At 40.9% G+C, this 12910-nt stretch overlaps 1 protein-coding gene across 5 annotated transcripts in view; it reads right to left on the minus strand.

Annotated features, from left to right (window-relative positions):
- The window catches only part of THADA (THADA armadillo repeat containing), a 340163-nt gene that overhangs the window by 100129 nt on the left and 227124 nt on the right, over positions 1 to 12910 (minus strand). For all 5 annotated transcript variants that reach the window (XM_063078394.1, XM_063078393.1, XM_063078395.1 and 2 more), the window contains one exon: positions 5216 to 5331. In XM_063078394.1, coding sequence (XP_062934464.1) covers positions 5216 to 5331 — 116 coding nt within the window. The remainder of the gene's footprint in view (positions 1 to 5215; positions 5332 to 12910) is intronic.

The following is a 12910-nucleotide window of genomic DNA, read 5'->3' on the forward strand; positions in this document are numbered from 1 at the left end:
CTCTTTTGAAAAACAATCTGGCAGTGTACATCAAAACCTTTAAACATTTTCATATCCCCTTGATCAATTTATTCCACCTCTGGAAATTAAACCTAAGACAATAACTCACAATCATACACACACACACACACACACACACACACACACACACACACACACACACACACACACACACACAATCATGCACAAGTATTTTCACTGGAACATTATTTATGATACAAAAAAAATGGAAAACAAACTGAATGACCAGCAATGGAGCAATGGTTAGGTAAATTTAATGAGTAATTATTCAGGTGACAAAAAATATGCTATCTTCAACAAATAATGTTTTCAAGGATTTGTTTCTTAATTCAAAAACAAGCGAAAGTATTTTATTTTTAGAAATGCACAGGTGGTAAAACTAGGAAGAAAAGCAAAGAAAAAATTATCATAAAAAGTCAGGACAATGATAACCTCAGAGAGATACAGTACAAAAAGTTTTTTGTTATAAATATTTGTCATGTAAAAAAATGTTTAATTGTAAAATACACATAATGTAAAATTTACCATCTTAACCGTTTTTAAGTGTAGAGTTCAGTAGTGTTAAACACATTCACACTGTCGTGCAACTATCTCCCGAATTCTTTTCATCTTATAGAATTAAAATTCTGTACCCATTAAACAACAACTCCCCACTCCCTCTTGCCCCCAGTCCCTATCAACTACCCATTCTACTTTGCCTCTATGAATCTGACTACTGTAAGTACCTCATATGAGTGGAATGATACGGTATTTCTCCTTTTGTGACTGGCTTATTTCACTTAGAATAATGTCCTCAAGTTTCATCTACATTGTAGCATATGTCAGAATTTCCTTCCTTTTTAAAGATGATAATATTCCATTGTGTGTACATACCACATTTTGTTTATCCATTCATCAACCATCAATGGACACTTGGGTTGTTTCCACGTTGTAGCTATTGTAAATAATGCTGCTAGGAGCGTGGTTGTACAAATATCTCTTCAAGACTTAGATATGTACTCAGAAGTGGAATCATTGGATTAGGCAGTAATTTTATTTTCAATTTTTTGAGAAAGGCCATACTGTTTTCCACAGCAGCTGTACCATAAAGAGTTTCTAATAATAATAAAAACAGCAAATGCTTTCATGATACTATCAAATGAAAAAAGAAAGGTATAACTTATATATCCCAGTGTAACCTTAATTATGTTAAAAAAAAAAAAAAAGCATAGAAAAAAATGAACTACATACAACCAATAACAGTGATTTCCATACAACCAATAACAGTGATTTCCACTGGACTGTGTTAAGAGTAGACTTTTATTCTCTTCTTTTCCAAATTTTGTATTTGACTAATTTTTTATGATAAGCATATACTACACATTGATAGTCAAGCAGAAAAGGAGAAAAAAATTTAGTAGACATTTTTTTTTCTGGTCATCACATCATCAGTTGCACATAGTCTGAATAGCCCGTTTAGTTCACTTAAGTTGACTAAAAGGAACATATATGCAACACACACACACATACTTTTTTTCCTTTTATAACCAAAGAAGGAGATACTACCTAACTAAATTCATATCTGAAAAATTTTAGGCCCAAAATAACAGTAATTCTGACTCTCAACCAAAGTAAATGTGTCTTTTCTCTTGTTAGTTCTACTTGGTAGGGCTTAGTGCTTCCTACTCAGGCAGGGCCTGTGACGCAGCTAGGATAGCTGAGCTGTACTCTGCAAATAGCAAGGGCAGCAGACGGGGCTACAGGCAGGGACTGCGCTGATTCCTCTTTCACAGCGTCCACAAGCCAGCCTTTCCAGGCCAGTGGCTGACCCCTATTCTCACTCAGTTCCAGGCCTGGGTCAGGTTAGTTTTCCTCCAGTAGATGCTGTAGCACCATGAGAGAGACAGTGAACTGGATTGAGGAGGGAGGGATGGAGGAAAAAGGGGAAGGAAGGGACTTGAAGGATTAATGAGCTGATTTCCATAAAGGCTTTTACATCCTGGAATGAAAAGCGGCCTGTAAGAGCAGAAGCCCAGTCCTTTATTCAGGCCATGTTGCCAGCTGGCCATTCATCACCAAAATTTCCCAACAACTCCATGGCTATTGCTTAATCACCTCATATAAATCCCTATTAATCTTGCAAAGTCAAAACACAAATATATGACAAAATCTTTATTTTATGTGCCTTCAATTTCAGAGTCAAAATTTAAAAACTGAATTGGTTTTCCAATGGCTCCAATGAATTCTTTTAAAACTTTCTTTGGGAACAAAGGACAAATAAATGACTCATCCACTAACATTTTTGTATTTACTGGACTGAATGAACTCAGGCTAATTATCAAGTAAATAATAGAAGGAAAAGGTGTCAGTGCTAAAATTTAAACCAACTTTTTTTTTTTTTGGCAGTAACATTAATTTTTCATAGCTTATATTCAAAAGACACAGAAAATCCCTAGGAGGCTCAAAGGAACATTTATTCCTTTTTCATGTGTAAATTACCAGAAACATAAAGGAACCTCTTCAGAGCTGAATTTGGAATACTCTGCACTGCAACATCTTCATGGGAAATGCAGGAGAGAAAGTGAAGATAGTCATCTTCTTTGAGATGGTACGAGGATCTAGAGTGGGTTCATCTGAGCATGGAGTTAACTAGTGTAGACAAATACCTCCTGGGACAGGACAGGCACGTGGCAAGCCGAGGCTTCATCACTTATACTATATTCTATAATTTCCTATTCAGGAACCTCAAGGTTATCCTGTCAATGATGTAAACAATATAGAAAAACTGATACACAGCTTTGGAATGCATTGTGCTTTGGCAATATGTTTTCCTTCTAAACTCTGTTCAAGGCTCTGAACACATCCTGACTAATACTTGTAAAAGTATGTTGGGGAGCAAGAGGAAGCCTAATTTTAGGAACCATCTACAGACCACCCATGAAATGGAAAGTTCACACTTGGATAATACAGAGTTGACTGTACTGGAAACAGAAAAGTGGCTTTCCTGGAGTCTGGGCAAGGAAGGTGGAAATCCAGTGAATTGCAGTGATTTATGCTTTTGTTTTCTAGGGCGAGAAAATCATGGAGAAAAATCAGAGAAGTGGGGGGGGGAGGGGCTGAAGGGGGGATGATGGTGAAAAGCCTGATTAGAAAATAGCAATAGGGACCACAAAGAAGGTTAAAAGTGACCAGGAGGACTTCTCCAGCTGAAGAGGAAGCTGATGGCAGCTTTGTCAGCCATCTTCAGACCCTGCACAACATGAAGGTCCATTCAACAGCTTGCCTGTCACTCCATCTCCTCCATCCTACCCAACAAGAAGGAATGGACTCAGGGGACCCATGGGTAATGACTTTCTATGAGACCCATAAAGGAACAGTAAGCTAAGGAGTACAGGAACCCCTTCCTTACAGCACTTTAAGAACTGGGGAGAGGATTCTTAGGCCAGTCCTGGCTGGAAGCAAGGTTTCAGCAAGATGATTTCTGGAGAGCTTGACTTCCTAGTCCTCAGAAATAAAAGCTAGGAGGACCTGGCCTATTAATTGGTAAACAGCTGACGGTACAAATCAGAAGTCCTTGTTCTCCCAGGAAATGCATCTTGGGGAGACTAAGAGTCACACAAAAGGCAAATGCTACTAGCCTTAGGGAACAGTTTATGGTGAAGTAACTCCTTCCCTCCAACTAAAATGGAGAAAACAAAAGTGGATTAAAATTGAGAGGCTCAACATAACTTCACTGGCATTTCAGACACTAGAGAATTTCCCCACCAATATCCCTGTCCAAAGCTGTTAGTGCTGGGACAATCATCAACACACACATATCCACACACTGGGAAATCTGCCACTGGCTCACATTCACCAAAAGCTTTCCTCTAGGAGCTTTCACTGTGTAGCCTCCCCGTATTCCCTCAGCCTCATTCTCTGCCACATGTGCCTTATACTTTAGGTTCTGGAAGGGCTAACTTCCTTACAGTTCTCCAAACCTGCCATGCCATTTCATACTGCCATGTCTCTGTCTATGCTATTACCTAAGCCTGGAATTCTCCTCCCCGACTGGCCATTTGGCTAAATTCTACTCATCTCTTGATGGCCAGTTCAGTGTCAGCCCTCCTTTACCTTTCCTCTGGGCTATTCTTGTACCTACTACATACATTTGTTATCACACTTAACATACTGAATAAAAACTATTTATGTCCACATCTTTCCCACCTCCTGGAAGTCCTTGAAACCAGGACTGATTCTTCTATATCTCTGTATCCCAGCATCTCCTAACACAAAAGCTGACATGTAGCTTGTGCTCAACAATATTTTGTTGAATTAAATTGATTTGTGGGCCTCACACTGCCCATTACTTGACTTGCTGCCATATTAGGTGAAAACCCCCCAAAAAAGTGAATACAAGCACATTTTCTGGAAAAATAAAAAAGAGATTGTTGAATTAGACAACCAACATACTGACTCTGAATCAAACACAGTGTACTACAGCATGGAATGTGGTAGCACATGGGCCTCTTCTGAACCTACTTTGCTGGAACTTACACAGTACATACGGGGGCCCTTGCAGTAACACTGTCCTACCAACATCAGAGTCCTGCAACATAGATTTTGAACAGTGTTACAGAGAGGACTCTCCATATATTAAACAAGAAATTCTTTTTACTCCTTCATCTTTAATATATGAAATGTTCCAGAATAAATTAACAATGGCAAGGATGAAAATACACATCTACCCTTCTTTGCCTTGCCTATTCAAGCTGTCCTATTACACACTAAAAATGGCAACTTCCAACCCCTCTTCCTATTCACACCCTATCTGTACCTTGGTGCCTGCTCAAGTCTTATACACCAGTCTCTAATGTCCAAGTTGCCATGGCACCTAAGAGTTTATACCACAATTTAGTCAATTACTGCCTTTCATTAACATAATATCTAACACAGGGCTGAGCACATAGTAGGTACTAATAAAAACAAGCTGATTAGTGGGCTTATTAAAAAGCCATATTAGATGCCCCTCAGTCACTCAGCAGTTTTAGAAAAATTGTCAAGAAAATATTTTTCTTTCTTTACCACAGCCCAAAGTTCTAAAAGGATAAATACTCCAATAAGTTTAGAAAACTCATGCCAATGGTTTTTAAAACTCCCCACAACTAGAAACAGCAATTCTCGAATGTATTCCTAACCCCTGATAACTCCTTGCTCGTGAGGGGTTTTGACATACCTTTTAGCCAGCCAGACTTTGGCTTTGGTACAAACAGTGATGTCAGTCAGCTCCTGCTGAAAGTCTGAATTTGTTCTGTGTTTGGAGTCTGAGTAGGCTTGTAACAAATGAAAAACCTAAACCAAAAAAGAGAAAAAGCAATATCCTGCTGTGAAAATATATTTTTCCTAAATTCTCAGTTCCTCCCTTTTAGATTTCCTCAAAATATTCCCCTGAAAGGAAACAGACACCTGCATAATGCAGTTCTGGTCTCTTTGCAGAAAAGCATATTGGTTTTAGAGGATGCAGCAGTGGTAAGAAACCTATATCCTTAATCCATACCTGTGCTCTGGGTTCCTTACACAATTCCAAAAAGCAGTGAATACTCTGTGACCAAACAATCATTTGCTACAAAAGCTTATTAGTTACAAAAACCTACAAATTGATTTCAGCAGAGAAATGCAAACATCTTTATGTTAGTAGTCTCACAGGAAAATGAAACGTGCTTGTTAAAGTCAAAATCTTACTATAGGAAAAATAAATTGTCTGAGAGTGTAAACTGCTTTACATGTCTGCGTTCATCAGAGCAGCCTTGGCTAAAGAAGCAGGCCACACTAATGCCTGCCGCTGCAAATACTGAGTAGTGATGTTTTTAACTATTTAGGTTTTGCAGCAGATCTTCCCTCAGCTGTGAGGAGCAGAGGCAGCAATGCAGATACACCCCACTCCCTTCCTTTTACATGGCATTATATACTAAAATTAAGTGCAAGACTAGAGTTAAACAGAGAAAGGCAGTCCTGTTGTCTCTCCAGCTGCCTGTATTTAGAATAAAGGCCACAGTTCCAGCAGACAAGTGACACAGGCCGTGTACAAGTGTGCGTGTGCACCCACTTGTGTACGTGTGTGTTGGATTCACACTCAGCGATGACATCCACAATGCCTCTGTGAGCAGTACAGCTCTGTAGCAGAGAAAGAAAAGAGGGCAAGGTGTACATAGATCCTTTGACCTTAGCTAGTGTCAAAGAGAAAGATGCATGTCAGAGAAATCCTTCAGTCTCCGGCCCCCTTACCTAAATCAAGGGGAAGAGGTAGGTGAAGCAAAGCAAGTACAGACAAACATACCAAGAACCTTGAAATAGTTTAATAATATTTGTTTTCTTTCCCTATTGTATCCTTTACTAGAGCTGCAGATAATTCATTTTAAGCAACCAAATCCAACTTATTCTTCTCTTTCTCTCACGTCAATAAAGGGCTCACAGCAGTGAAATAATTGATAGTTAGATATGGAAGGGAGTAATGAGAAGAGGCCAAGATAAAATAGATCCAGAGTTATCAGACTCTAAATGGGTGAGCTGGCAGGTTTTCCTGGGTCAGACATCTGCAATCACAATAACAAATATATGCTGAGCACCTTCTGTTTAGAGAATCAAAATAAATTTGATAACCACTATTTTTTTTTTTCCTAAACAGAAGTAACTGTACAGAAGAATGCACACAAATCCTGATGTGGAGACTAAAAATGGTTTCTCTAATAACGGATCTGTTAGTTCAGAAGCAACAGATCAAATATCTCTCCTTCATCATACCCCTGCAGGGACGCAAACCACCCATTGTGGAGTCTACAGAAATGGGTCTGGCTGGAGCTTCTCTTCTTATGTGGTAACTGCCAGAAGGAAAACATACCCCCTGGGCCTCAATCCCCACAGTCCTGAAAGAGCTGGCAAGTCACTGAGCCTTGCTTTACTTTTCTCCACAGCTGCACAAAACCAACCACCAGGGCTTTTCATGGTGTCACAGGATCCTAATTAATCAGCAGACACCAGCAAAATACATGACTTTGGAATTAACTTGTAAAGAAAACTGTGAGATTTTCAAATGCTTCTCATTTAGAAGCAATCACTTCAAAAATAACTCCTGATGGATGTTTAAACTTAGTCCTATATTTGCTCACCTTACTTGGCAAAAACAACACTGTTTTTGAAACGCTTGGCGGCTCTGGTTTATGAAAATCAGCCTACAGGCCCATCAATTCTGTCACCTTGGGCCCAAACCAGACAACAATTGTGATCCTGGTTATTCACCAGGAATGGACAGTGATCTATTTACAGGGGACAAATGGAAAGAGAGGTACACTTAGGAGAACCTTGGTAGAAACAAGTAGAAGAGATGGAATGATATAAAGGAAAAATAACGTCAGAGAAGTCAAGAAAAAAACGGGACAGGGAAGGGAAGGGAGAAGAGAAGACAGAGGAAGGGAAGAGGAAAGAAAAGTTTTGTAAGCAAATGTATGAAATAGGTTAGTGTTTTTGAGATAATATTTTTCTTTAAGAAAATTAATGAAAATATTTGAATACGCAACTACCCTCATGTGATGTTTAGAGCTTGGGGTTCAAGAGAAACGAGGCCATCCTTTGGTGTGAGTCCAGGCCTAAGGCCAGGCCTCTGAACTATGTCAGGCCCAGATGCTTCAGGCAGCTCCTAGGAAGGGTCATTTGTCCACTGGCTCCTAAAGGATGGCAGGGGCAAGGCAACCCCTCCTTCTTCCTTTCTTTCCTAAAGTTTTGGTCCAAAACAACTTCTGGACTAAGAAACTGGTCAGGCCCAGGCCTGGGATAATTTGGAAATAGCCTGTAATACAGAGATGGACTGAACCAAGCACAGAGAAACTAACACTGCCAGAAACAAGAAGGATGATTAACTAAACACACATGAGAACTCTGAGAAGTTTAGTGTCATTTTAGGTGTCCCAAATTTGCAGTAGAATTCAAACACTCAGCCAACAAATACTCAGTAAATAACTGTTATTACAAGGCTGTGTACTAGAGGCTGCAGCAGAGACCAAATAGTCCCCACTCCCCTGCAGCATACATTCTAGTCATGGATAAATGGAAAATCAGTAGCTTCCCTGTCCTTACCCGGTCATGATTTATAACCTGGCATGGTAGCATTGCCATCACTTTCCTTTCTAGGCTGGACCTCACTCTCCTACAAATCTGGTGCACAGTAAGAACTCAATGAACATATGCCAAACTGAACTAATGCCAATCAATTTGGTGTCTCTTTCCATATTAACTCCTTTAGGGCACATTCCCATGGGTTCAGTGAGCTGCTGGAGTAGGTACCACCTCCTGTGTTCAGAGTAGACACAGAGCTGAATAACACTGTTCTCCTTGCTCCAATGGATTCTGAATCTGAAGGTGGAGCAGGAAAGCTAGATGAGTGGTAAGACCCCAGCTACACGGGAGACAGTGGGAGAGAACAGACTTTGGAGCCAGGCAGACAGGGGAGTAAACCAATTACTGGCTGTGGGGCTTTGGGCAACCTACTTAACCTGTCTTTTCCCGTAGTAAACAGAGTACAATAATATCTATCTTTTAGGAATGTAATATCTATCTTTTAGGAATGTAATATCTATCTTTTAGGAATTTAGAAGAACACACACACACACACACACACACACACTCACTCTCTCTCTCTCTACTTGGCACACCCTAGGTACCTGATAAAAATGTTCATTCTCTTCTGTGTTCTGTTGGCTCCCTCCCTTCCAGTCCCATTGCAAAAAAGTCAGAGAAGTCTTTGCAGAAAGAGTGATATTCATATTTGGCCTCAAAAAGAACCTTGCAAGAATTGAGAGAAGAGTAGACAAGCAGTGGAAGTTGGACTTTGAAAAAATGTAAAGGGAATCAAAATATTGGTATTGCTAACAAAAAGAATGAACCTTAATGTAAACTATGGGCGTTAGTTAATAATGTGTCAATATTGGTTCATTAATTGTAACAAATGTACCACATTAATGTAAAATATTAATCATAGGAGAAAACCAGGGGGAAGGGTGGAGAGGAGAGGAATATATAGGAACTCTATACTACCAGCTCAATTTTTCTGTAAATCTAAAGTTGTTCTAGAAAATAGTCTATTAATTAAAAAAAATATTGGCTCAGAGGACAGTAGGTAGTTCTTTGTGACCAGAGCATAGCCGGGTGTGCATGAAGTGGTGTGGTGAGAGACACAGCTGCAGAGAGGGGTCAGGTCAGACTGAGAAAGATCACAAAGGTAATATTAAGCAATGTGTACCATGTTCTATAGACAGCAAAGACCTCTTCAGAGAGAGCTCTTGTGTGATGTCATGCATAATTTGGAAGGAAAAGCCAGGGGAAGTGTGGAGGCTGGAGCACAAGGGGCAGGAAGGCCAGGACTACTGGCAGCAGTCTAGCCAAGAGGTGGTGAGGGTCAAAACCAGAGGCTCAAAACCAATAGCCTGTGGGCTAAAAGTGGCTGCAAATGTTTTATTTGGCCCACACAGGACTTTTAAACCAACATTTATGAATTGGAGATTTCATATCAAAATCATCCTTATTTCTAACTTCTTTTGAAAAATCGGAAGATCTGGCTATAGCGGGCCCACCTTCCTACAGGGCAACGGTCACCTGGCCAGGGCTGAGCAGCAGGAGCTGGCTCCTGAGACAAGAAGTGCACTCTCTGGTCCACCACTGTCCCCACTACTGCCTGTTACCCTGGTCACTAAGGCACAGTATCAATGCCATTTATCACTGCTTTATGTTTTTGTTTTTATTTTTTTAACTTTTGAAGAATCAAGAGGAAAATAAAATATTTACTGAATCAAATCTCTATCAAAAGTTTGAAAAAAAGGATAAACAGAGAGGGCCACATGTTTATACCCATCCCCCGATTCATTTTACCCACTTGGCACGGGTAGGATGCTGATTCTGTGACAACTCCACCACACCCCAATCTAAACTACAGCAGTACACACTTGAGAGATTTCTGGGGGCTGAAGAGGCAGGGCTTGGCAACTGCTTCAGACATGGAGTGAGGGTCAGGGAACAGACTCTTTCTTAACTTGGGCAGCTGGTGAACAAGGGGCATCTTCCAAGACAGAGATCCTAAGAATACGTAGCAGGTTTGGGAGTGAGAGAGGACGATCTAATGAGTTTGGATGGAAATATCCATTTGATGATTGCTCTAGTTACGGTAATTTATCATACAAAACAGGAGTTCTTTTGAGATAAACAGAGCTCTATTAATAACTACACTGGGACAAACAGCTATGGTAGGCCCCTTGGAGAAGGGCTAGAGGTGGATTTAGAGATGTCATCAGCAAAAGAAACAGGAGAAAGCTTTGTTGCCTTAAGGCAGTTATGGCCCAGTCAGAAAGAGACTGAAAGCACACATGAAACAACTGAGTGCAAGCCAAGAGCATCACCCGTGACTATCCCAGGCACAGGGTGGGACTATCAGCCCTGCCCTGAGGAGGGGGTGGTCACAGAAGCAGCTGAGAGAAGGAGCAGGAAATGGACTGCAGGAGGGTGCTGGGGAGTGGGCTGGATTTCTTGCCCCTGAGATGCAAGCCTTAATGAAACTGTGGATCTGAGAAAAGTCTGGAGAACCTGGAAGCAGTTGCCCTCTGTCCCTCACTCCCCCACTCTAAACACAAAGAGACTCATGGGAGCCCCAGGCATCTGTGCAAAGCATGGGGTCCATTTTGGCAGCTTAGAATTTTAAAAGCAAGGCCACAGAGCAAATGTAATGTTCTTTGAATAAACGCCACAGGCGAAAAAGAGTCATGAGGCAGTTCCCTGAAAAAACTTGTGCTGCACCAGTAAAATATGTCTGGTTTATGCTGCTGGACTAAAATAGTGACTTGTGTTAGACAAGATCAAGATGATATATGATTGTTTGGGAATGCAACGCTGAGATGGGTTTTCCTCTTCACCAAGCATGGCTTCCAGGCAATTTTCCCCCTTATAAAATCAACAGCAGCTGAGCTCCAAAACCCAGCAGGATCCAGCAATAACAAGACAAGGTTAGGCATGCCCTTAAAAAAGAACAACTAGAATAAGAGATGCTCATTTCAAAGGTCAGATATAAACGGTGTGGATATATACTAATCATTAACAATCCCAAACTCTGAAGATCAACAAATCTATCCACTTTTGCAAACGCACTTTTAAAAACAAATTCTGTTCATTTTCTTTTGCAGCATGCAGACTGTGGGTGAACACCTTTGACCCTATCACATTCAGGCAAGTATAAAATTTCTCTATCTGCCACTTTCCCTGGTCTTCTCCCTGCATTGCTCCAACCCCCACAGCTAAGTCAGTGCCACATTTTTCCAAGCTCAGTGTTTACACAGGATTTTATTTCGGCTGGTACAACATCTGTATTTTTTCAGGGACTTAAATAAATGATCTATGCCGGGAATGTACAGTATAGGGTGATGTCAGGCCCCCTTTTTTTCTCAACTCACTGGGCAGAACAGGCAAACATTGTTTCAGCCTGTAGTTGGGAATGTGAATATTTATCCTGTCGACTTAATTCATACAAACAGAACTGCAGGCAGGCAGGCAGAAGTATTTTATGGCTTTAAGTCAGACTGAAAGGAGGGGTGAGTAGGGGAATGGCTGAGGGAGGAATCGAAACTTTCTAATTCAGAAACATACCTAATCATATAACTGCTGGGAAATGGATACAGCAAAAAATTATTTAAAAGGTAGGTTGGGTTTGTATGAATATGGGGGATGGGATGGGAATGCAAGAGAGAGGAAAGTTCCCTAACATATGTCATCTTCTAATCATTACGATGTGGTTTAGGATTTGTTTTCTGCTTCGGGCATATTAACTGGATCCCCAACTAGACCACAGTCTCCTCAGGAGCACCACTCTTGGCTGTGACTTCCATAATGCAGGTTACACATACCGCTCGCTGGGTATATGTATGACTACGTCATCTGTACAATTACCTCAACATACTGTTTTTTACTAACAGCCCAACTGTTTCTAGCCTTGGAGAGTCAGTGTGTGCTAATGGCAGGACCTTGGGATACGTGAGCTCTTCAACCTGGTCATTCCCTAGAAGAAAGGGCTTAGTGGGCATGTGCCACCCACATCTACCCAACCATCTTACCCTATGCAAAAGGACAGGCTGGGGATCATTTCAAGCAGTTGCTTCTCCAAACCTTAACCTGTTCATCATATGAGAATACATCCTTAGGAAGGTTTTGGTAAGTTCCCAAAAGAAGACACTTCACTGTGTTGTGTCGCTGCTGCCAGGAAAAGGACACTAATTACAAAGTGAAATTACTTCCTAGCTGACTCTGGCTTGGGGAAGGGAATCACAGGAAATAGGCCATGAATATCTCTAAGGACTAAAATGTACAAAAAACACGAAGTCTGTGGGGACTGGAGATTCACTTTGTGTCTTAAATCTATTCTCTCCTTCTCATTAACAACTCCCACCACTCCAGTTCAGGAGCCAGAAGTCCTTGCACCTAGATAATGAAAACAACTTAACTGACTGGTTTCTCCCTCCAAAACTTATTTCCCTCGTGGCCATCAGTAAAATGTTCCTTAAAGCCAAACTCTGAAGGTATCACTCTCAAATTCAAAACCCCTCAGCCTCCTAAAGAATCTGCTGGGCACCAAAAGCTCAACCTACCTTTCTAGTTTTACTTCCTACTTCCTCCACTTCACGAACCTATTCTGTGGCCACAAGGGATGATTTCCCATTCCTGACAACTTACAAATGCTCTTCTGTCCAGGACATTCCTTCTATTTCTCCCTTCACCCTGTCCAGCTCGGCCTATTGAAGTTCCATTCATACTGTGAGGCCCAGCTTAAACTCCCCCCCATAAAATTTTCATCAGTTTTCATCAATTGCCCCACTCCTGCCTTAACACCCACTCTTTTCTTCCT

The sequence above is a fragment of the Cynocephalus volans genome, chromosome 14, assembly GCF_027409185.1.
Source record: "Cynocephalus volans isolate mCynVol1 chromosome 14, mCynVol1.pri, whole genome shotgun sequence".
Lineage (NCBI taxonomy): Eukaryota > Metazoa > Chordata > Mammalia > Dermoptera > Cynocephalidae > Cynocephalus > Cynocephalus volans.